The 25,857-nt window shown below is 42.0% G+C and overlaps 1 protein-coding gene across 1 annotated transcript in view; it reads left to right on the top strand.

Moving 5' to 3' along the window:
- The window catches only part of LOC138676521 (tetratricopeptide repeat protein 24-like), a 305,247-nt gene that overhangs the window by 161,399 nt on the left and 117,991 nt on the right, over positions 1–25,857 (top strand). The window contains exon 5 of the mRNA XM_069765916.1: positions 5,621–5,742. Coding sequence (XP_069622017.1) covers positions 5,621–5,742 — 122 coding nt within the window. The remainder of the gene's footprint in view (positions 1–5,620; positions 5,743–25,857) is intronic.

Genomic DNA, 25,857 nt, shown 5'->3' with positions numbered 1-25,857 from the left:
CCATGGAGAAATCACCAACCACACAACTGAAGAACCGATATCAAATCTTTGTAGAGGATGAAGATGGCACACCTAAGAATGAAGCAATACCAGCAAGCAAAAAAGAAAAGGGCACACAGCAACAAGTGACAGCAAAAAGTACAGCCAAGAAGCAACGAAGAGTGGTGGTGGTGGGAGACTCACTACTGAGAGGCACAGAAGCAGCCATCTGCAGACCGGACATAACTGCAAGAGAAGTATGCTGCCTTCCAGGTGCGATGATCAAGGATGTGACCGATAGGATACCAAAGCTCTTCAGCTCCAAGGACGTCCACCCATTTCTTCTGATACATGTTGGCACCAATGACACGGCAAGGAAGGACCTACCGACAATCTGCAAGGACTTTGAAGAGTTGGGGAAGAAAGTAAAGGAACTGGATGCACAGGTAGTTTTTTCTTCTATCCTTCCAGTAGACGGGCATGGCACCAGGAGATGGAACAGGATCCTTGATGCAAACAACTGGCTAAGACGATGGTGCAGACAACAAGGATTTGGATTCCTGGACCACGGTGTGAATTACTGGTATGATGGACTCCTCGCCAGAGACGGACTACACCTCAACAAACCTGGGAAACACACATTCGCCAGAAGACTCGCTACACTCATCAGGAGGGCGTTAAACTAGAAGAAGAGGGGACGGGAAGAAAAACATTAGACTCGAACAAAGACAACCCAGGAAAACATACTCAGAAGGGAGGTAAGAACATTTCTAAAACAATCCACAGTGAGGAGATTGGAACAAAACAAAATCCTCTAAACTGCATGCTCGCAAACGCCAGAAGCCTGACAAACAAGATGGAAGAACTAGAAGCAGAAATATCTACAGGTAACTTTGACATAGTGGGAATAACCGAGACATGGTTAGATGAAAGCTATGACTGGGCAGTTAACTTACAGGGTTACAGTCTGTTTAGAAAGGATCGTAAAAATCGGAGAGGAGGAGGGGTTTGTCTCTATGTAAAGTCTTGTCTAAAGTCCACTTTAAGGGAGGATATTAGCGAAGGGAATGAGGATGTCGAGTCCATATGGGTTGAAATTCATGGAGGGAAAAATGGTAACAAAATTCTCATTGGGGTCTGTTACAAACCCCCAAATATAACAGAAACCATGGAAAGTCTACTTCTAAAGCAGATAGATGAAGCTGCAACCCATAATGAGGTCCTGGTTATGGGGGACTTTAACTACCCGGATATTAACTGGGAAACAGAAATCTGTGAAACCCATAAAGGCAACAGGTTTCTGCTAATAACCAAGAAAAATTATCTTTCACAATTGGTGCAGAATCCAACCAGAGGAGCAGCACTTTTAGACCTAATACTATCTAATAGACCTGACAGAATAACAAATCTGCAGGTGGTTGGGCATTTAGGAAATAGCGACCACAATATTGTGCAGTTTCACCTGTCTTTCACTAGGGGGACTTGTCAGGGAGTCACAAAAACATTGAACTTTAGGAAGGCAAAGTTTGAACAGCTTAGAGATGCCCTTAATCTGGTAGACTGGGACAATATCCTCAGAAATGAGAATACAGATAATAAATGGGAAATGTTTAAGAACATCCTAAATAGGCAGTGTAAGCGGTTTATACCTTGTGGGAATAAAAGGACTAGAAATAGGAAAAACCCAATGTGGCTAAACAAAGAAGTAAGACAGGCAATTAACAGTAAAAAGAAAGCATTTGCACTACTAAAGCAGGATGGCACCATTGAAGCTCTAAAAAACTATAGGGAGAAAAATACTTTATCTAAAAAACTAATTAAAGCTGCCAAAAAGGAAACAGAGAAGCACATTGCTAAGGAGAGTAAAACTAATCCCAAACTGTTCTTCAACTATATCAATAGTAAAAGAATAAAAACTGAAAATGTAGGCCCCTTAAAAAATAGTGAGGAAAGAATGGTTGTAGATGACGAGGAAAAAGCTAACATATTAAACACCTTCTTCTCCACGGTATTCACGGTGGAAAATGAAATGCTAGGTGAAATCCCAAGAAACAATGAAAACCCTATATTAAGGGTCACCAATCTAACCCAAGAAGAGGTGCGAAACCGGCTAAATAAGATTAAAATAGATAAATCTCCGGGTCCGGATGGCATACACCCACGAGTACTAAGAGAACTAAGTAATGTAATAGATAAACCATTATTTCTTATTTTTAGTGACTCTATAGCGACAGGGTCTGTTCCGCAGGACTGGCGCATAGCAAATGTGGTGCCAATATTCAAAAAGGGCTCTAAAAGTGAACCTGGAAATTATAGGCCAGTAAGTCTAACCTCTATTGTTGGTAAAATATTTGAAGGGTTTCTGAGGGATGTTATTCTGGATTATCTCAATGAGAATAACTGTTTAACTCCATATCAGCATGGGTTTATGAGAAATCGCTCCTGTCAAACCAATCTAATCAGTTTTTATGAAGAGGTAAGCTATAGGCTGGACCACGGTGAGTCATTGGACGTGGTATATCTCGATTTTTCCAAAGCGTTTGATACCGTGCCGCACAAGAGGTTGGTACACAAAATGAGAATGCTTGGTCTGGGGGAAAATGTGTGTAAATGGGTTAGTAACTGGCTTAGTGATAGAAAGCAGAGAGTGGTTATAAATGGTATAGTCTCTAACTGGGTCGCTGTGACCAGTGGGGTACCGCAGGGGTCAGTATTGGGACCTGTTCTCTTCAACATATTCATTAATGATCTGGTAGAAGGTTTACACAGTAAAATATCGATATTTGCAGATGATACAAAACTATGTAAAGCAGTTAATACAAGAGAAGATAGTATTCTGCTACAGATGGATCTGGATAAGTTGGAAACTTGGGCTGAAAGGTGGCAGATGAGGTTTAACAATGATAAATGTAAGGTTATACACATGGGAAGAGGGAATCAATATCACCATTACACACTGAACGGGAAACCACTGGGTAAATCTGACAGGGAGAAGGACTTGGGGATCCTAGTTAATGATAAACTTACCTGGAGCAGCCAGTGCCAGGCAGCAGCTGCCAAGGCAAACAGGATCATGGGGTGCATTAAAAGAGGTCTGGATACACATGATGAGAGCATTATACTGCCTCTGTACAAATCCCTAGTTAGACCGCACATGGAGTACTGTGTCCAGTTTTGGGCACCGGTGCTCAGGAAGGATATAATGGAACTAGAGAGAGTACAAAGGAGGGCAACAAAATTAATAAAGGGGATGGGAGAACTACAATACCCAGATAGATTAGCGAAATTAGGATTATTTAGTCTAGAAAAAAGACGACTGAGGGGCGATCTAATAACCATGTATAAGTATATAAGGGGACAATACAAATATCTCGCTGAGGATCTGTTTATACCAAGGAAGGTGACGGGCACAAGGGGGCATTCTTTGCGTCTGGAGGAGAGAAGGTTTTTCCACCAACATAGAAGAGGATTCTTTACTGTTAGGGCAGTGAGAATCTGGAATTGCTTGCCTGAGGAGGTGGTGATGGCGAACTCAGTCGAGGGGTTCAAGAGAGGCCTGGATGTCTTCCTGGAGCAGAACAATATTGTATCATACAATTATTAGGTTCTGTAGAAGGACGTAGATCTGGGTATTTATTATAATGGAATATAGGCTGAACTGGATGGACAAATGTCTTTTTTCGGCCTTACTAACTATGTTACTATGTTACTATGTTACAGTGTCAGGTCAGCACCGCTATACTGATTAAAATGATTCCTTGGTTGATTAAATCAGTCTTGTGGTTGTTGTTTAATCTTTGTTTTCAGTTTTAAGTTAATGATATGCTCGTGCTGCGTGGCAACCTTTGGAGGGGTCTGTATGTGATGCCCTGATTAGGTAATCATAATGCAGACTGCTGACAGGTGACTGATCCCTCAGTGACCTACCCCCTATGTTACATACTGAATACGATATGTTTTGAAAAAGAAAAATGTCAGATTCAGCAGGCAGGCACCTGCGCTCTGGAATAATTGCATCTATAATATCCATGTAATTATTTTATTTGGTGATATACATGTATTTAAAAAAATTATCTCTCAAAATTGTGCCTGCTGCACCTGCACAGTAGCATCTATCGGCGATCCAATAGATGCTACTGCGCAGGTGCCATTTTGCCAGAGGAAAAAAATGGTCTCCACCAGGATGGCGTCGGCGACTTCTGCACAGTAGCATCTATCAGAACGCCAATAGATGCTGCTGCACAGGCGCGTCATTGCCAATTTGAGAGAATTTTTTTTTCTCAATTCATCTGTATCACCAAATAAAATAATTATGCCTACACCGGCGCCTACCTGCTGAATGTGAATATTTTTTTAAAAACATATTATTTTCAGCATGTGAAATAGAGGGTAGGTCACTGAAGGATCAGTGACCTCTCATAAGCTATACAGATGTATATGTAAGCAGAGCACCACATAAAGACCCCCATCCCACAGGTCGCCCTGAAGCACGAAAATCTCATTAACTGAAAACTATAAATAAAGATTAAAAGAACAACCACAAGACGGATTTCATCAGCCAAGGTATCATTGTAATCAATATAATGGTGCCAACCTGACACCGTTTGTAGGTTACTCAGTGCAATCCTGCTGACAGGTTCATTTTAACCCCTTTCCAACATCGGGCATAATAATACGCTGATGTCGGACTCCCTCAATTTTGATGTGGGCTCTGGCAGTGAGCCCACATCTTTCCCATCACAAGTCAGCTGTCCCATGTGCCTGGAATCACAATCCAGCTATTAACCCGTTAAAATAAAAAAATAAATCAAACATACACATATTTGGTATTGCCACATTCAGAATCATCCGATATATCAATAAAAAAGAGGATTAACCTGATCGCTAAATGGTGTAGCGATAAAAAAAAGACAAAACGCCTGAATTTCATTTTCGCGGTCAACGCGAAATTGCATTAAAATGCAATAATGGGCAATCAAAAGATCATATCTGTACCAATATGATATAATTAAAAATGTCAGCTCGGTGAGCAAAAAATAAGCCCTCAGCCAACCGGAGATCACAAAAAATGAAGACGCTATGGGTCTCGGAAAAATGTGCAATTTTTTTTTTTAACAAAGTTTGGATTTTTTTTTTCACCACTTAGATAAAAAAGAGCCTAAACATGTTTGGTGTCTATCAACTCGTAATGACCTGGAGAATCATAATGGCAGGTCATTCAGTTTTAGCATTTAGTGAATCTAGCAAAAAAGCCAAACAAAAAAACAGTATGGGATTGCACTTTTTTTTGCAATTTCACCTCACTTGGAATTTTTTTTCCCATTTTCCAATACAGGATATGTTAAAACCAATGGTGTCGTCCAAAAGTACAACTTGTCCGTCCCACAAGAAACAAGCCCTCACATGGCTATGTTGATGGAAAAATAAAAAGTTATGGCTCTGGGAAGAATGGGAGCAAAAAATGAAAACGCAAAAACGAAAATACCCCTGGGGTTAAGGGTTTAAAGGGGAAATATACTAGAATACTAGAAAAAAGTGATTTCCCAGGTGAATGTTTTTTAAAAAAACAAAGTCTATATTTTCATGGATTACAAAAAATATTACTAAACTTTACAAAAAAAAATGCAATTTGTGTTGACAGGTGACTTTCTACGGCAATGTCTTGTAAGTGAAGGGTTGGGTGCTACATACTTTTGCCTTGGAAATCTGAATCAAGCTATCTACCACTACAAGCAAGCACTGACTCTGTCTGGAAAATCAAAGGTATTGTCATTTCAAGGTTTCCATATACAGTATGATTAAAGATTGTAGAATCAGGTCCAAATACTCATCTAATCATATTTTAAAACACAGTGTTATAGTTTGGATAGTTAGTTATGATGTGCAATAAAAAATTGATACACAATAAAAAATGATATTGTTTTACTGTGTTAGCCAAAAAAAATCAATGTACCGTAAATACTTTTATGCCCAAAAATAATAAAAGTACTGTATTCCAGGAGTGATACCTTTATTAGCTAACCAGAAAAATTATGTGTGCAAGCTTTGAAGACTTGTACACTAGCCTGAAGAAAGCGCCCCTCTACTCTAATCTTGCAAACATGCCTTTATCGGCTAACCAGAAAAATTATCACTCCTAGAATATTTTTGTTGTTACGCATGCAATGACAGCAGAATGACAATTGTCTCTTCAGAAAGGAAGAGGACTAGAACTCTAGTGCCACCTATTGGAAGTAGCAATCCTAACAGTCAATGTCGACCCTTTAACGAGCCTTGTCACATGACTTAGGATAAGAGCCAAACCAGATCTCAATTTGCAGACACTGTGTTTCGGGGTACTGCCCCTTGTGCAAAGTGGAGATCTGGTTTGGCTGAATGAGAGGCGTCTGATCGGGATCCAAAAAGTATGGTTTCTCCTTGCGGAGAGTGACATGATAAGCATGTCGAGGTGAGGAGACTTAAAGCCGCAATGCTCCTCTGGGAAATATGCAAATTGTCTCTTCAGAGAGTTCCAATTATATTGTTCTCCTGGAGATAAGCCACTGGCTGACATGTCAGCCTGCGGTTTTAAAATAGTAAATGCAGGTCAGCTCAGTGAGCTCTCCTGTGTATGGGAGAGTAGGAAGAGATGACGTTTTTTTTCCATTTGGAAAATCATTCAGCTGTCAGCCCTCTAATGTGTATGGGGGCATTTAATCTGGGAATAAACATTACATAGCTGTCAGACAAATGCTGTTTGGCTAACATCTCATCAGATCCTCCCAAAAACAAGAACACTTAACTTAAGAGATCACACGAGCATTCTCAGTTGGATTACAGGAGTAAGCAGAGTCATAACTATAGTCAGGGTTTACCGTTGCATCTGAACCTGGAAGCTTAGGGACCAAAAGGTACCTTTTACCCTTATAAGAGGACCAGTAATATTAGTTGGGGGCTAAGTTGGAAATTTTGCAATGGGCTTCACGTTATGTTCACTTCCCTTTAATTACATTTACTTCACTTCAAACTTCATGTTTGCATGAGCTTCATGCTTCATCACTAAGAGTAAGACTTTTGTGACACCGAATATTCTGGAATCCAACTGTCTGATCTTCATCTCCCCAACATCTGACTAGGAGGGAATTTGGGAAGCCCAAATTCACATAGTATGGTGGGCTGATTCCTCTAAATTTGTCTGGTTCATATACAGTGGAGGAAATAAGTATTTGATCCCTTGCTGATTTTGTAAGTTTGCCCACTATAAACAGTCTATAATTTTAAGGGTAGGTTAATTCTAACATTGAGAGATAGAATATCAAAATAAAATCCAGAAAATCACATTGTATAAATTATATAAATTTATTTGTATTTTGAAGTGAGAAATAAGTAATTGATCCCCTACCAGCCATTAAGAGTTCTGGCTCCTACAGACCAGTTAGACGCTTTTAATCAATGCAAAAGGTGGCTACTTTGAAGAGCCTAGAATATAAGACATATTTTTTCCGTTGGTTCACACTTTTTTGTTAAGTATATAATTCCACATGTGTTAATTCATAGTTTTGATGCCTTGAATGTGAATTTACAATTTTCATAGTCATGAAAATACAGAAAAATCTTTAAATGAGAAGGTGTGTCCAAACTTTTGGGCTGTACTGTATATACCAGGATGAGGGACGTAAATTACAGGATCCCGATCCAAATCTTGCACCGGGGCCCATCAGATTCTAGTTACGCCATTGATCCCAAAGATATAGGTTTAGTAAGGGAGAGCATCACATCCACATTCCTAAAAATGTCAAATCTTTTTTATTAGAATTCTAATAAAAAGATGTAAGAGATATTAATCATGAGTAATAATCTGTTGGTGAATATCTCATAGATCTTTTCAATGTAATTCTGATAAAGAAGATTTGACACTTTAACCCCTTTCTGACATCAGGCAACTATAGGATTAGTAAAGGATAGGTGTCTTATAGACTTATAGATGCTTCCCCATTACTAAGCCATGGGTTTGATGTCACCGGTGACATCATCCCTACAACTATTACCCCACTTGCCACCGCTACAAGGCAAGTTGGAAGAGCCAGGCAAAGCACCAGAATTGTCGCATATTAGATGTGCCTTTTCTGGGCAGCTGCAAGCTGCTATTTTTAGGCTGGGGGGGTCAATATCCATGGCCCCTTACCAGCCTGAGAATACCAGCCCCCAGCTGTGAGCATTAGCAAGGCTGGTTGTCAAAAATGGGGGGGACCTCAAGCCTTTTTTTTATTATTATTTATTTAAATATTTAAAACATATGATGTGGGGACCCCTCTATTCTTGATATCCAACCTTGCTGAAGCTGACAGCTGAGGGTTGCAGCCCCCAGCTGTGAGTTTTGTCTGGCTGGATATCAAAAATAGGGGGGAACCCAAGCTGTTTTTTTTTTAATTACTGCATTTATTTACTGCATTTAATTACAGCATATAAATAAAGATTATTATTATTATTATTATTATTTACAACGCAGGAGCAGCAGATGAATACTCCCAACCGCCGCTACTGCTGTCAGTGTTATTAGCAGCAGCAGGCAGGGGTAGGCGAATAGGAGTAATAGTCCCATCAGCTGCCTCCTGTTATCACTTTTATTACTTAAATGTAACTCTCATCATTCTCCCCTGCTCGCGCCAATCACCGGCAGAGTAGAGAAGAATAAGGAGAGCCATGTTCAGCACCGGGGAACAGCGCTTACTGTAACGCTTCTTCCCCGACGCCGATGCGTGTCACATGGATGACATCCATGTGTGTTTTGTGCATGCACGTGTCCTGAACGTTTTATGGCCTGTGCTGACGTTAAAAAATGGACATGTCAACGTGTTTTGCCCACACACGTAAGATCCATGGAAACATACTGACATGTGCACAGACCCATTCACTTGAATAGGCAAATAGCGCTCCATTCCTCCCGAGTCTCTGCACAAGGCTAAGTAGCACTGTACAGCCACATATGGGGTATTGCCACATATGGGGTATCAGCGTACTCAGGACAAATAACTTTTGTGGTCCAATTTTTTCTGTTACCCTTGCAAAAATAACAAAATCGAGGCCAAAATATCATTTCTGTGAAAAAAATATGATTTTGCACTTTTACGGCTTTATGTTATAAACTTCTGTAGAAATTGTGGGACAAATTTTGTTTCCATTTTTACCTTTTTCTGTTGTGAAAATGTAAAATCTTTGGCTAAAACTAAATTTTGGTGGTAAAAATGTAGTTATTTTGTCCTCACTGCCCAATGGTATAAAATTCTGTGACACACCCATGGTGTCAATATGAACACTGCACTCCTAGATGAATTCATTGAGAGGTATAGTTTGTAAAATGATGTCACTTATGGGGGGGTTGTGCTGTTTTGGCACCTCAAGGGCACTCCCAGGGGGTCATGGCACCAGCAAGCCATTACAGTAAAATCTGGTGCTCCTTCCTTTCCGAGCTCTGCCATGGGCCCAAACAGTGGTTTATCCCCACATATGGGGTATCAGCATACTCAGGACAAATTGTACAACAACTTTTGTGGTCCAATTTCTTCTGTTACCCTTGGGAAAATAAAAAAATTGAGGCAAAAAAATCATTTCTGTGAAAAAAATATGATTTTGTACTTTTACGGCCTTATATTATAAACTTCTGGGAAGCACCAGGGGGTTCAAAGTGCTCACCACACATATAGATAAGTTCCTTAGGGGGTCAAGTTTCCAAAATGGTGTCACTTGGGGGGGGGTTTCTATTGTTTAGGCACATCAGGGGCTCTCCAAACGTGAAATGGCGTCTGATCATAATTCCAGCCAATTTTGCATTGAAAAAGTAAAACGGTGCTCCTTAGGCACATCAGGGGCTCTGCAAACATAACATGACGCCCGCAGACCATTCCATCAAAGTCTGCATTCCAAAACGTCACTACTTCCCTTCCGAGCCCCGACGTGTGCCCAAACAGTGGTTCCCCCCACATATGGGGTATCAGCGTACTCAGAGTGATCTGGGAGCTGATTCCTGATCCTTCATCTTATTTCTCTTCAGCCAAATGCACGATGTGAGCATGACCATTAGGTGTATATTGTATAAATTCTATCCTTTTGAAAAATATCTGGCTAATTTACCATTTGCAAATTACTATTGCTAAGATGTTTTCCATTTTTTGAGCATGAATTATTCCATGTGCATTTAGGGTATTTATTTTTGTCTTCATAGGCTGCTATAGAGACTGCATTTTGCACTTCCTATATCTATATTGGGTACCAATCTGTTATAATAGGATTGCTATTTTCAATATAAACCGAATTTAACCGTCAATATACTGTGTACAATATTGCCTGTGATGTAACTTGATGATGGACTGGACCCATGCTCCCTACTCTGTGTTCCCCCGACCCCTTTCTTTTTGGGTATTTTCTGTGATTTCTGGTTTTAAATGTTTTTAAAATTGTGTGTGTAGTGTGTGGTTTAAATTACTTTGGAATTAATAAAATTTGTTAATCTTTCTTGGTGATCCCTGCGTATATGCATGTCTTCTTTGCTTTTTTGGACTGTCTCAATATTTGACATGCTGCAGGTTGAGCACATAAAGTCTTATTGATAATGGTGCCCTCTATCTTCAGTGTTTTGCTATTCTCCCTTATTAACTATAGTGAGTGGTGGTGGTCTACGATGGAAGTGGTACCTACACATGTGGGACTGTATCTAAATGATTTAAACAGATAAGTGGTAAACCCTATTACAAACTTTGTTAATTCCAAAGACATACACTACTAATACTTTTTAAATTTTCTTTCTGATAACACAGTATTAGTGAAAAGGAAACAACTATCTTATCTAATGTTTCTTTAAAAAGTAAAAACTGCATTAAGTACATTTTGTTACTGATGGCGGCGATTTCTGAGCATCTGAATTTATTTTTTCCCATGTACACAAAACAATTATCATTGCAAGCAGTCGGAATCTGTCAAACTAAAATGAAAATCATGTGTAAACCAGCTTAATCTCAATACACAGCAAACATTTTTCAGGACAGCCTTTTCAAACATTGAAAAAAGTGTTCTGTGAGGACAAAAAGGCATTTTAGGGTGAAAGGGATTTAGGGTGCCTATAATAATCTACCCAAAACATTAAGATTCCTCTGTTTCTTTTGCAATGATCAGATATCTTCATTACAACAGTGGACTACCTGATTTCCCTGATATTTTTTAATTAAAGAGGATTTCCTCGGCATCTTTATCCAAAGTAATAGAATTCTTGTATTTTGAAAGATAGGCATGCCTTATAAATAAGTGTTGATCAAATTACGAAATAATGATTGAAATGACTTTACTTTTTACAAAGTTACTTGGCCCACATTTTCTATAGGGACCTATGAAATACAATAATAATAATTATCAATATCCTTAAAAACTAGAACGTAACCAAGCTCCCCAAGCCCAAAACTGTGTTTTCTGCAAGCAGTTGTCCTTCCAGCTTTGAATTACTATTACTCCGAAAGCTTATGTTTCTCAAAAATAGCTTAGGATAGTCAAATTTGTTGCCTTGTTGTCTGGCAACCTCCTCAGGTATTCCATATGATGAAAATATTCCTCTTCTTGTCTGCAAACTTTGAAAGCCATGTGTTGCACAAAATGTTAGGGGCTTCCTATTGCTTTTCTGTTCCATTTTGTTTTTCTAGTTACGTTCCAATCACAGTTGTGTACTCTGCAAATAAACAAGTAAAAAATCTGCATCCTCTAGGCAGATACAGATTTTATTAGGCTTTTCATCCTAATTAAGCTTTTTGTTTCCATACAACACAGTTTAAATGGATATTTTAGTTCCAAGAAATTATCCCCTATCCATAGAAAAGGTGATAACTAGGGTTGAGCGACTTTTACTTTTTTAAGGTCGAGTCGGCTTTCGCGAAACCCGACTTTCTCAAAAGTTGAGTCGAGTGAAATCGGCCGATTATCGCGAAAAGTCGGGGTCGGGATCGACCGAAACACGAAACCCAATGCAAGTCAATGGGAAATATGTAATCCGTATGGATCCATGTGCTCAAAAAATCATAAAAACATATGTACTGTCTATATATATACATATATATATATAACAGTGAGACACCTATATATATGTATATTAATATTTCATCCAGCGCGAGATAGCTTAAAAGCCGGTAATTCAATTGCCGGTTTTTGCTATCTCCTTCCTAAACCCGACATGATATGAGACATGGTTTACATACAGTAAACCATCTCATATCCCCATTTTTTTTGCAGATTCCACACTACTAATGTTAGTAGTGTGTATGTGCAAAATTTGGGCTGTCTAGCTATTAAATTAAAGGGTTAAAAGGCGGAAAAAATTGGCATGGGCTCCCACGCAATTTTCTCCGCCAGAGTAGTAAAGCCAGTGACTGAGGGCAGATATTAATAGCCTGGAGAGGGTCCATGGTTATTGGCTTCCCCTGGCTAAAAACATCTGCCCTCAGCCACCCCAGAAAAGGCACATCTGGAAGATATTCTGGCACTTGGCCACTCTCTTCCCATTCCCGTGTAGCTGTGGGATATAGGGTAATGAAGGGGTAATGTCACCTTGCTATTGTAAGGTGACATTAAGCCAGAATAATAATAATGGAGAGGCGTCAATTATGACACCTATCCATTATTAATCCAATAGTATGAAATGGTTAAAAAAACACACACACAATATTGCAAAGTATTTTAATGAAATAAACACACAGGTTGTTGTAATATTTTATTCCACTCTCAATCCACCTGAAGACCCTCAACCTGTAACAAAGTAAAAATAATAAACCAACAATATCTCATACCTTCTGTCGATCTGTCCCACGATGTAAATCCATCTGAAGGGGTTAAAATATTTTACAGGCAGGAGCTCTGCTATAATGCAGCCGTGCTCGTGCCTGTAAAACCCCGGGGAATGAAGGTAATGTAGGTCAATGACCTGTAGTTACCTTCAGTCGCGGTGATGCGCCCTCTGCTGGATGTCCTCATATGAACTCGAGCGTGGGAACTTTTCTGAATATTTTCCCAGCCTCGAGGTCATATGAGGACATCCAGCAGAGGGCGCATCACCGCAATTGAAGGTAACTACAGGTCATTGACCTACTTTCCATTCATTCGCTGGGGTTTTACTGGCATGAGCACAGCTGCATTAGCAGAGCTCCTGCCTTTAAAATAATTTAACCCCTTCAGATGGATTTACATCGTGGGACGTGACAGATCATCGGAAGGTATGGGATATTGTTGGTTTATTATTTTTAATTTGTTACAGGTCGAGGGTCTTCAGGTGGATTGAGAGTGGAATAAAATATTACAACAACCTGTGTGTTTATTTCATTAAAATACTTTGCAATATTGTGTGTGTGTTTTTTTAACCATTTCATACTATTGGATCAATAATGGATAGGTGTCATAATTGACACCTCTCCATTATTAATCTGGCTTAATGTCACCTTACAATAGCAATGTGACATTAACCCTTCATTACCCCATATCCCACCGCTACACGGGAGTGGGAAGAGAGTGGCCAAGTGCCAGAATAGGCTGGGGTGGCTGGGGGCAGATGTTTTTAGCCAGGGGGGCCAATAATCGTGGACCCTCTCTAGGATATTAATATCTGCCCTCAGTCACTGGCTTTACCACTCTGACGGAGAAAATTGCGCGGGAGCCCACGCCAATTTTTTCCGCGATTTAACCCTTAAATTTAATAGCTACAGCGCCCAAATTTTACACATACACACTACTAACATTAGTAGTGTGTAATATGCAAAAAAAATGGGAATATGACATGGTTTACTGTATGTAAACCATGTCTCATATCATGTCGGGTTTAGGAAGGAGAAATGAAAAGCCGGCAATTAAATTACCGGCTTCTCGCCTATATCGCGCTGAAGTAAATACTGTATATATATATATATATATATATATGTGTCTCAATGACATATATATATATATATAAAAATGGCGTTGAACGCGTCATACGAAACCCGACTTTGGTGCCAAGATCGCCGACTGCATGGCCGATCCCACACTAGGATCGGGTCGGGTTTCAAGAAACCCGACTTTGCCAAAAGTCGGCGACTTTTGAAATTGTCCGATCCGTTTCGCTCAACCCTAGTGATAACTATTAGATCTGTGGGGTCTGACTACTGAGATCCCAACTGATCGCGAGAACAGGACATTTTTATGCCTGTTAGAATAGATTTACAGTGCATGTTTGACCACCACTCCATTTATTCTCTATGGGCCTTCCAGAGTTCTGTACTCTGATTTCTCCAACAATCCCTTAGTGAATTAATGGAGCGTGTGCACTGTTGCTCTATCCTAACCATGATAAAAGTGCTTCAATATGACAACTGGAGTAGATAGACACCCACTGATCTAAAAATTGTTACCTATCCAATGGGTAGGCTCTGAGTGGCTCCTTAAAGTTTGGTGAGAGAATTTACTCACATCTCCAATAGATTGTGCTTTCTGCATACAATGATAATGAGAAATGCAATAGACTTTGCTTTACAATACAGTTAGAGCTGCAAGATCCCAATGTACTTTTGCCAAATTTACAGATGTAGTATTTATTTAAATGAAAAAGAAATCCTCTTGATGCAGTAAAGTGTATCTTGACACCAAACTATACAAATTCAAAGGCTTTTGTTGTGCTAAGCGGTAAAAATTTACTTTCTGTATTGTGTTATATGTTTTCTATGTTAGCTTTCGTAAGAGCTGTATATTAAGTGGAATTCTTTTTTACATATGTTTGTCCACTAAACTCTCCACATGTCTTAGCACATTCACTGGAAGATTTGTAGATGTTATACAACCTTCAGAGAGCACCACCAGTATAGAGTTAGTTTAGCATCAATTTGCAATGAATTTTGCTTTTTAAATAATACAATGTTAATCTGAATATCAACCTAATCAAGTGTCACAAAGCATTTAATGCTGTCATTTCTGGCTGTTATGTTGGAAATACTGGGGTTGTTAGTAGAGATGAGAGAACTTGTTCGGAAAACGTTCGCCAATCTCAAATTTAGAACGAATGTAGCACATTCGGATTCTTGTTCGATTTCTTGAGCATTTTTACTCAAAGGCTTCAAAATTCGGTAAACAGTTGGGTAAATCATCGTGTTTCCACTAATGCTTTTGTTATTACCTTGGCTAGGATAGTGGTGCTGTAAGACTAGCGGGGGGACGTGTTTGATGAGGCAAGGGTGTGTGCCTAGGTCAGAGGAGCTGCGGAGTGTTTTTTTTTCTTTTTTTTTCTTTAATAACTTAATGTATGTATATTCTGGCAGCCAATCAGGGCACAGAAACCATCCACAACATCATGACACATGGTCTTCTGTGATTGGCTGCCGAAGTCACATGTCCCTGTCCATATAAAAAGCGGACAGATTGTTTTACTGTAGCCATTTTCTTATTGTCACAGTGCAGAGAGGCCACTCCTGCTAGTGCCGCTGCTGCTGAAAGTGAACTTGTCAGTTAGCTAGATAGGATCCTGTCCTGTGTGATATCAATCTTCCAGCATCTAGCTAGATTGTGCTAAATCTGTGTTGCATTCTCAAGATGCCCAATTTGCTAATCCAAATTATTTGTGATAAAACTGTGTTTCAGCGAGAAATCAGAAGGAAACATTTCCACTTAAAAATCATTAGGCCTAATATTTGAGTGCAGCCAGGAGGCCCAATTTGCTAATCCAACTCGTTTGTGATAAAACTGTGTTTCAGTGAGAAACCAGATGGCCAGATTTCCACAGAAAAATCATTATGCTTAATGTAGGGGTTCAGCCAGGAGGCCCTATTTGCTAAACTAAATCATTTGTGATAAAATTGTGTTGCAATGAGGAATCAGGAGGCCACATTTGCACATCAAAATCATGAGGTATAAGAAAGTTGTTCAGGCACACTATCTAAGAAAATAAATAGTGAGTGTTAATTTATTGACAGGTGACTGAAAGCTGTGAGCCTAAGGTTGTGAAGCAGCAGATTAAAGAGGGGAAGTGTATACACAACATAAGTGGGAAAAAGCGAGGTTGTGTGGAAGAGGGAATAGGATTGGTGTTCGCCATTTTGTGATTTAGGTGTTAATGTTAATGAAATAACAACTGATCAAACACAGTCTCATCCTATCCAAAGACCAATTACAGAATCTGTTACTGGATGGTCTACTTGACTCCGTTTCTTTAGCAGCTGCACTGTGATACATTATGATACGATGGCAAGTACTGCATCGTGTGGCCTCTCCTCTTCTTTCTCCACCTTAACATCAGACACTACAATACTTAGAGGTGGCACCCCAATCACCATTGTTTCCTGCCACGTTACAAATTTCCAAACACCCAACTGACTGTGGTGAACCATAGATGGGTAATTCTGCAGAGCTGTTCATACATTCTATACCATGGGCATCAGAAGTCTGCTCCAGAGATGCACAGAATCCAGAAGAGGAAAGCATCTGCAAAGATGCCCAAATTATTTCATGTTAGATCCGAGGCCGGACAAATAAAAATCCAGACCCTCATCACCAGATGTTAACCAGGGGAATGGAGGTGATCCTGATGAGACTCAGATACCAAGGCGCACTCGGACTGTACTGTGGTGTCAGGGCAGAAAGAGGAGAAGAGTGACTCTCAGGATGAGGAGTGTGAGAACAGAGAGGATGACAATGAGGATGTAGATGCCACTTGGTGTGAACCCAGAGGTTTGCAACTGAGTAGCTCAGCAGAGGAGGTGGAGGAGGAGGAAGATGAGGAGGTTATGCCGCAGCTTCCCACACAGACACAAAGTGGTGCAAAAATCATCAACAACCACAGCCCCAACTCTGGCTGTTGCCAGTACCAGTCACATGTGTACAATTTGCAGGGACAGAAAGGGTTGCCTAGCCTTCTCCTTTTTTGAGACTGTAAAGGATGACCCAACTTGCGTTATTTGCCACATTTGCAAAAAAAATTTCAGTAGAGGAAAAAATTGCAATAATTTGACAACTACATGCATGAACCAGCACAAGCGCGGCCTTAGTGTGGGAATCTCACTGCACTAAAATGCGGACTAGAATGCCTCGCCTACCACCAGCCATCCTATGAACCACATCTGCTGCTTTTTCCTCCTCTGTCACCATGCCAAGTATTCTCACACAGGTCTCCAGCTGCAGAAACTCCACTTGTTTACACCCTACAGTTGGGGTGAGTGAGAGCCTGTCAGCTGTTATGGAAGTGTACATGCCTGCTGATTTTGTCATGTAGCACAACACAGGTTTCTCAATCCATCACTATCTCCAATCTGAAAAACCGGAGGAAAATTGAGTATAAAGGGTTAAGAACAAGACACTTTATTAATAAATCCGTCAGGTGACATACAGTACAAAAATGTTAAAAGAAAGGACAGGATGTATGGATAATCACTGGCACCATCAGCCCCCCATTGGTATAGAATATTTCTAGGTAACAAAACACCAGCTCTCCATATAATGGGGTGTCTTTAGATCCAACTTGGTACCACCACCCATCCACTCTGTTACCTTGCTATATATTTTCTTGGTAAGCGCTGCTCTAGTGAATTTATTATGTCTATGTAGACCACTTGGTCATTATATGTGTGCATTATATGGAGAGCTGGTGTTTTGTTACCTAGAAATTTTCTATACCAATGGGGGGATGATGGTGCCAGGGATTATCCATACATCCTGTCCTTTCTTTTAACATTTTTTGTACTGTATGTCACCTGATGGATTTATTAATAAAGTATCTTGTTCTTAACCCTTTATACTCAATTTTCCTCCGGTTTTCCATGTATTTATGGAGTGGGTTAATATGTGGTTCCACCTGGAGAGGCATTGTCTAGTGTAATTCACGTAGGACATAGTCATTATGTGGGTTTCTGGCATTCTGATGATACTATCTCCAATCTGTTGGCCACGAAAATGCTGCTTTTCTGCCTGGTGGATACAGACATTTTCACAAAGTTGATCGCTGTCACAGTACCTCAGTATCAGTTGCAGAGTCAGCATCACTTCTCAAAGAAATCTGTGCCTTAGCTACACCAGCATGTCGCAGACAACATCACCCATTCCCTGAAAAATCTATGTCTGCTACTGTGCATTTCATCAATGACACCTGGATGAGCAAACATGGGCAGTGGTGTTACATCTCGCTGACTGGGCACTGAGTGACTCTGGTGGCTTTGCGGCAGGCGGTCAAGGGGCTAGTCTATAAGTCTGTGAATCCCCAAGGCTTGCGGGACAAACCTCTGTATTAAACACTTTCTCCACTGCTTCTGGCTCCTCCACCTTCTCTAGGATCTCCACCTGTGCCCTTAACCCCTTACTTAATCAGACACACGTTCCAACAGTGCAGATAGAATCCCCCACCTCCATACTGCTCAGCCATGGCTCACTGCAATCAGGCAGTGTTAAAATTAATATGCCTTGGAGATCGCAGTTATACGGATCAACAGTTGTGGACAGCTATTCAGGCCAAGTTAGAGAAATGGCTGTCTCCACTGAACCTGGAGCAAGGGAAGGTCGTATGTGATAACACTGCAAACCTGGTGGCGGCCCTATGCCGGGGTAACTTCTCATACGTGCCTTGCATGGCTCATGTCTTCAACCTGTTGGTCCAGCAATATCTTCACCACTATTCTGGCCTGAATGCATTTCTGCAGAAATCATGGCTGCCATGTGCTCACTTCCAATGATCGCACCTTGAAGGTCATTGACTTGCATCGCTACAGAGGTCTTTCACCTTCAAGGTTAACCGTATGATTTGCAATGTTCCGATACAGTTGAATTCCTCTCTACACATGTTGCATCGACTGTGGCAGCAGCGACTGTGGCAGCAGTGATGAACCCTGGTGCAGTATGTCCTTTTGCATAGCCTCAGCCAACACAGTACAAACGTGGTGCAAACCACACTTGCGGTGTGGGCACAGATGAAGGACCTATGCACCCTTCTGCACAGTTTTGGATTGACTACTAAGATGGTTAGCGCTGAGGATGCCATTACCAGCATCACAATTCTGGTCATCTACATGCTGGAGAACACTTTGAATAGCCTGCATGAGGAGGTGGTGGTCCCAGAGGAAGAGGTAGAAGCAGAGGAGGATGCGGAAGGGATAACAATATCTCCAATTTCCATACTGTGTTCACACAGGCAGGTGCCATGGGAGGGTGGCTTACAGTGATCGAGGGGGCTCATGGTACCAGACAAACTGTTAGTGAAGGTGCAGGAGCTGAGGAACCAATAGAGGAGGATGAAGAGGAAGAGGGTATGGACGCGCAACCATGAGGCAATGAAGAGTATTATGATCACCTCTCTCTTGTCCATGGTTGGCAGGAGGGGATTGCGAAAGTAACCTTGAGTGTTACCCCGCTATCAACATACCATGAACTTGGACCTCATGGAATCACCCCACGCATGAGCACCTTCTTGCTGCACTATCTTCAACTTGATGGGCGTATTCTTAGGGTTAGAAATAGTGCTGACTACTGGGTTGCCAGTTTGTTAGATCCACAGTACAAGAGTAAGTTTAGCCAGATGCTTCCCCCCTGGAAAGGAATACGTGCATGCTGGAGTAGCAAAACACGCTTACAGGCAATCTTAAGAGTCATTTTCCCCAAGACAGCAGTGAGGCACATAGTGTGCATTTCAGTTCTACACTGCAGGAATGTCAAGGCATCATCGCAAAAGCAGTAGCAGCAGCAGTGTAAATGGCATAACCATTTTCTGTGAGTCGTTACACACATTTTTTAGACCAGCCCATACACCAGTAAAACAGAGTACAAGTCTAACGTCATGAACTAATTAGGAAAACATGGCATTTCTGGAATTCTGGTGGTGCACAAGTAGGATAACAAAAAATGTCAGCTGTGATTAAGAAATACTTGGCACTCATATAGGTGTTCAAGAACTTATTTATCGAGTGAAGAAATTCCAGAAAAAATGAGATGTTTCCGTCAATACCTGTCTTAGGCTACTTTCACACTGGCGTTTTTTTTAATACGTCACAATGCGTCGTTTAGGGGAAAAAACGCATCCTGCAAAGTTGTTTGCAGGATGCGTTTTTGCCCCATAGAGTTACATTACCGACGCATTGCGACGTATTGACACACGTCGCAACCGTCTTGTGGCGGTTGCGCCGTGTTGTGGCGGACCGCCGGGAGCAAAAAACGTTAAAGGTAACGTTTTTTGTAGCCGACGGACCGCATTTTCCGACCGCGCAAGCACGGCCGGAACTCCACCCCCACCTCCCCACACCTCACAATGGGGCAGCGGATGCACCGGAGAAATGCATCCACTGCACCCGTTGTGCGGCACAACAAACGCTAGCGTCGGAATCTCGGCCCGACGCAATGCGACGGGCCAAATCCGATGCTAGTGTGAAAGTAGCCTTAGCAGTGGACACTGCAGACTCTCACACAGCTCTGCCACACAGATCTCCTTTATCCAGATGACTAATGAAGGTCAGGTATTGACCGAAATTTCAAATTTTTTCTGAAATTTCTTCACACAATAAATAAGCTCTTGCACACTTATATGAGTGCCAAGTATTTCTACATGATAACACGCCATGAACGATTGGAGAGGATGGTGCAGGAGTATCTAAAGCTCAATATCAATGCCATCAGGGAGGTTTGGACCCTTTTGCATTTGGGCATTCAAAAATGAAAGAGTGGCCTGAGCTCACCTTTCATGCTTTTGAGGTTTTGTCGTGCCTGGCAGCTGGAATTCTCTAAGAACGTGTCTTCAGTGCTGCTGGTGGTGTCCTGATGGATAAGCGCATCCGGCTGTCCCCTGAAAGGGGAGACCACCTAACGTTTATTAAAATGAAAAAGCCATGGATCTCCAATGACTTTTGCATCCCAGTCTAAGACTGGGCAGACTAGGCGATGGTGTCATTTTTGTTGTAATGCATTGATTTTGCGTTATTGCAGTCTGTGACACCTTTGTCGTGGCTTCTGTGCCTGCTGTGGCTACTTCTGCTAAAGTTGCAAACTATTTTTTTAAATGTGGAGACTCGAAGTTGTGTCTCAGTCTGGTGGGTTGCATGTAGAGGAAGGGGTGTCAGAGCCCCATTATACTATTTCTACTCTGTGGAAATTGATGCCATTTTAGTGGTGTTTGACATTATTTATTTTAAATGTGGAGACTCAAAGTTGGGTCTACGTCTGGTGGGTTGCCTGTGTGGGTAGGGCTCCCAACACGCAGGCCTGCATTTTTACTCAAGTAACTGTTACTTTCCTTACATTTTTCTACCAATTGCACTGTATGAAACTGATGTTTTGTGCCATATGAGTGTAGCTGGAAAAAATTTTTTTAAAGTGTTGCATGAGGTATCAATGCTCCCAGCTAAAAAGGCTTACACTGCTGCCTTAACCACCAAGTCCTCATTAAAACCTGATACTCAATGCATGGGCCATGGCTGACTGCTGCACTGCCATTTGCAATTTTCAAATTTGGTTCAATTGATGCCATTTTTCATGGTGTCTGCCCCTAATTTTAGCTGTTTGGGAAGCCATTTATCACCTCTTAAGGTGTCATGTATACGATTGGTTTGCCCTCCCTTTGAATGTAAAGGGGTTTGGGTACGTTCAGCAAACCATTGAGCGAACGTCTAAACGTTCGGCAAATCAAACCGCACTAAACTCTTGTTGGCAATGACAGAGGTCAAGCATTTTCTGTAAGTCTTCATAAGGTTGGCACACACTATTGGTGGTATGTTGGCCCATTCCTCCATGCAGATCTACTCTAGAGCAGTGTTGTTTTGAGCCTGTCGCTGGGCAACACGAACTTTGAACTCTTTCTAAAGGTTTTCTATGGGGTTGAGATTGGAGACTGACTAGGCCACTCCAGGACGTTCATATGCCTCTTACGAAACCACTCCTTCATTGCCCTAGCAGTGTGCTTGGAATCATTATCATGCTGAAACACCCATCCATGTTTCATCTTCAATGCCCTTGCTGATGGAAGGAGGTTTGCACTCAAAATGTCGCAATACATGGATCATTTCATTCTTTCATGTACACAGATCAGTCGTCCTGGTCCTATTGCAGAGAAACAGTCCCAAAGCATGATGTTGTAACCCCCATGCTTCACAGTGGGTATGATGTTCTTTGGATGCAACTCAGCATTGTGTCTTCTCCTGTCACGCTCACGCCCTGACTGATGGGCGTGAGCCAGGGGGTTTGTGGCCCCACTGTGCCTCAAACCAGACTACCCTGGAAGGGGCGTGACTAGGACAGCTGCCTTGGTCTTTTCTGGAGCATCTGATGGTGAAGTCAGACTTGTGCGGCAGGCAGCTGCCAGGTGCTACTCCAGGGTGGTGTATGGCTGTGGCTGCTGATCCCACTTGGAGAACAGAAACACTAGGACAGGTGCAGACATCAGGCAGGACAGGCAGATGAGCACAGCAGAAACTCAGATGAGTAGGCTGGCACGGCTGAAACACAGGGCTGGCAGGCACTGCTGAGACACAGCTCAGGCAGGCATGGCTGAGACACAGGGCAGGCAGGCACGGCTGAGACACAGGGCAGGCAGGCATGGCTGAGACACAGGGCAAGCTGGTGTGGTGTATGTAGGAACAGGTAAAGACCTGTTCACACAGCAGATGCTAGTACTGGAACAGACAGGAGAAGGTGGAGTATGAAGGAACAGGTTGGGACCAGTTCACACAGGAGTTCCAGGTACGGATACAAGCTGGAAGGAATGAAGTATGAAGGAACAGGTTGGGACTTGTTCACACAGGAGGTGCAGGTACGGACACAAGCAGGAAGGAATGAAGTGTGAAGGAACAGGTTGGGACCTGTTCACACAGGAAGAGAACCGCAAGGCTGCGGATAGGAGTGGTAAAGCTGCAAGAGAGCGGAGCACAGGCAAAGTCAAAAGGATACAGAGCAGGCAGAGCTGCAAGAGTGTGGAGCATAAGCAAACAGAGAGGACAGAAGGAAAGACACAGCAGGGAAAGAAGCCACAGACAAGGAGACAGAGGTAGGACAAAGTTCAGACAAGGTAATGGAACAAGACAAGGTACAAGAACAAAGACATAGGGAACAGGATATTCTGCCTCATGGAGGGTGGACAAACAAGATCAAGGCAAGGCAAAGAGAAAAGCCTCCAGAGAAGGCAAAACACAGAGCAAGGCCTGGCAGCTCAGAAGCAAAACACTAACTGAGTAAACACATTGAACAGGCCCAGTCCACAGGGTGGAGCTTCCCTAAATACTGGAGGCCTCTTGGTAATTGGTCAGAAACATATTAGACAGGTGCACCCTGATTCCATAAGAACCAGAGAGTTCTGGCGCCGCCCCCCTATGCACACAGCCAGGAAGCAAGCAGGGAGAGGAGGCACAGAACATGAAGCCAGCAACAGACAGAGACCACAACATGACCTGGAGCAGTGGGTAAGATGGTGTGTGAGGGATGGGAGGCCATGCAGTGATGCCAGCAGAGTTGTTGCATCTCCAAACATGACACATTTTGTTTCTACCAAATAGTTCTACTGTGGTTTCATCAGACCATATGACATTCTCCCAATACTCTTCTTGATAATCCAAATGTTCTCTATCAAACTTCAGATGGGCCCAGACATATACTGGCTTGAGCAAGGGAACATGTCTGGCACTGCAGGATCTGAGTCCCTGGCGGCATAGTGTGTTACTGATGGTAGCCTTTGTTACGGTGGTCCCAGCTCTATGCAGGTCATTCACTAGGTCCCACCATGCGGTTCTGGGATTTTTGCTCACCATTCTTGTGATCATTTTGACCCCATGGGTTGAGATCTTGCAAGGACCCAAAGATCGAGGGAGATTATCAGTGGACTTGTATGTCTTCCATTCTCTTATTATTGCTCACACAGTTGATTTCATCACACCAAGCTACTTGTCTATTGCAGATTCAGTCTTCCTAGCCTGGTGCAGGGCTACAATTTTGTTTCTGGTGTCCTTCGACAGCTCTTTGGTCTTAACCATGGTGGAGTTTGGCGTGTGACTGTTTGAAGTTGTGGACCGGTGTATTTTATACTGATTACAAGTTTAAACAGGTACCATTACTACAGGTAATGAATGAAGGACAGAGGAGCTTCTTAAAGAAGTTACAGGTCTGTGAGAGCCAGAAAGCTTGCATGTTTTTAGGTGACCAAATACTTATTTTCCACCATAATTTGCAAAATTAATCTTGCCAAATCAGACAAGGTGATTTTCTGGATTTGTTTTCTCATTTTGACTCTCATAGTTGTGGTCTACCTATGATGTCAATTACAGGCCTCTCCCATCTTTTTAAGTTGGAGAACTTGCACAATTGGTGGCTGACTAAATGCTTTTTTCCCACTGTATTATCATAACAAACATTATTTAAAGATAACCAGTCATCAGATTCATGCTGTCTGAACCATGGGTAGCGTGAGTAGACACTGCCTGCATGATTGCTGTTAGGCATGTATTACTCTGAAGTGCTATGGCTGGGGACCTTCCTTTGGCTAGTCATCCAAGACACATAGTAATGGTCAGCTTCATAAAGTATGTTTACTCTGAAAAGCTGCAATGTTTCATAGTAAAACATACCTGGCTACAATCGCTCTTCTAGTGTCTGATCATGCTGACTATGGTTCTGTAGATGCTAGCAGGTGCATAGGATGATAGTGACACACAGGAGGCAGAGCAATGGTTAACAGGGATTTTATGTAACACAACAATAGATCAAACAGGAGGGTATTAATATAAAGGTAACAACAGTTCAACTTATCAGTCTCTGGGCCTTGGTAGGAGGTGGCCGGAAGATCCCTCAGTGGCGCCGTAGGTGGCTCAAGAAGTCTCCAATCCGGTCCTGCAGAAAGGCGATGCACTGTCTCCTTGCGGTAGGGAATCCTTCGGGTCCCTCACCATGTGGTCTCCTGGTACGGGCACGAGATGTTGTGGAGGTGTAGTTCTTCGGCGCAGCAGACGTAGCATACAGTTCAGCAGGAAGGGCCACAGAAGTAAAATGCAGTCCAGCAGTTACAGCCAGAGGAGCAGGCCAGCAATCTGTAGGCACTGCAGGGATAGGACTCAGCAGTGCCTCTGCAGTGGTGAGTGGAACGATTCTCTGAAGTCCGTACTGGTCACTGTGCGGTGCGGGGAACTCTCTGGGCTCTGTGTCGCCAGTCGGGATGGCACCGCTAACCGAGTGAGAAGGCACAGATAGCTGTCATAAGTTGAGAGGGAGTCAACCATCTCTGTGCTCTCACACTGGTTCCCTGCCAAAAGCCCCCATATTCCCGTGCACACCGCTATTTAAGTCGGACCCGTCCCCCTCAGTCAGGTGTCCTGAACTACTCCAGTCAGAAATCTCTTCCCCCCGGAATAATGCTGACAGCCCCGACAGCTTCAGCCCAGACACACAAAAGGGACCGTTAGACTGGCTCTCCTCCTTACAGTTTGGCCAAAATGAATCTGATGATAGGTTCTCTTTGGATGAGAGTGAGGTGGCCATTATATCACCTTGTCTAAACTGTTTCTATCCACCAGTTACACATGTCACCATCTTGCCTTTGATTGCTCTATTTTCTAAGGCTCACAATCTGTGTACTCACTGGCATCTAGTACGGATACCATCAAGTGATCCTTTTTTTTTTATTTGCAGTAAAGGGAAGGGAAAATGTGTGCAGTATGAACGTTTGTAGGACTGCTTCATTTTTTGCTTTTACTGATGTATTTCTAATGAGAAGCAATGAATAGAGAACTGCAGATAAAACCAAAATGTGACAATAGAACGGTTTTAATACTTATACAATACATGCCATAAATATTTCATCAAGATAGCTTATTTCATTTCAGCACTGATAGGATTATTTAAAAAACATGATTATCAGCTATAAGACACAGTATTCTTCATACCAAACCATGGCTGACAATAGAT

Source organism: Ranitomeya imitator, chromosome 4 (assembly GCF_032444005.1).
Source record: "Ranitomeya imitator isolate aRanImi1 chromosome 4, aRanImi1.pri, whole genome shotgun sequence".
In the NCBI taxonomy this organism is placed as follows: Eukaryota; Metazoa; Chordata; class Amphibia; order Anura; family Dendrobatidae; genus Ranitomeya; species Ranitomeya imitator.
The sequence above is the reverse complement of the archived record's forward strand: the minus strand, read 5'-3'. Positions and strand labels throughout refer to the sequence as shown.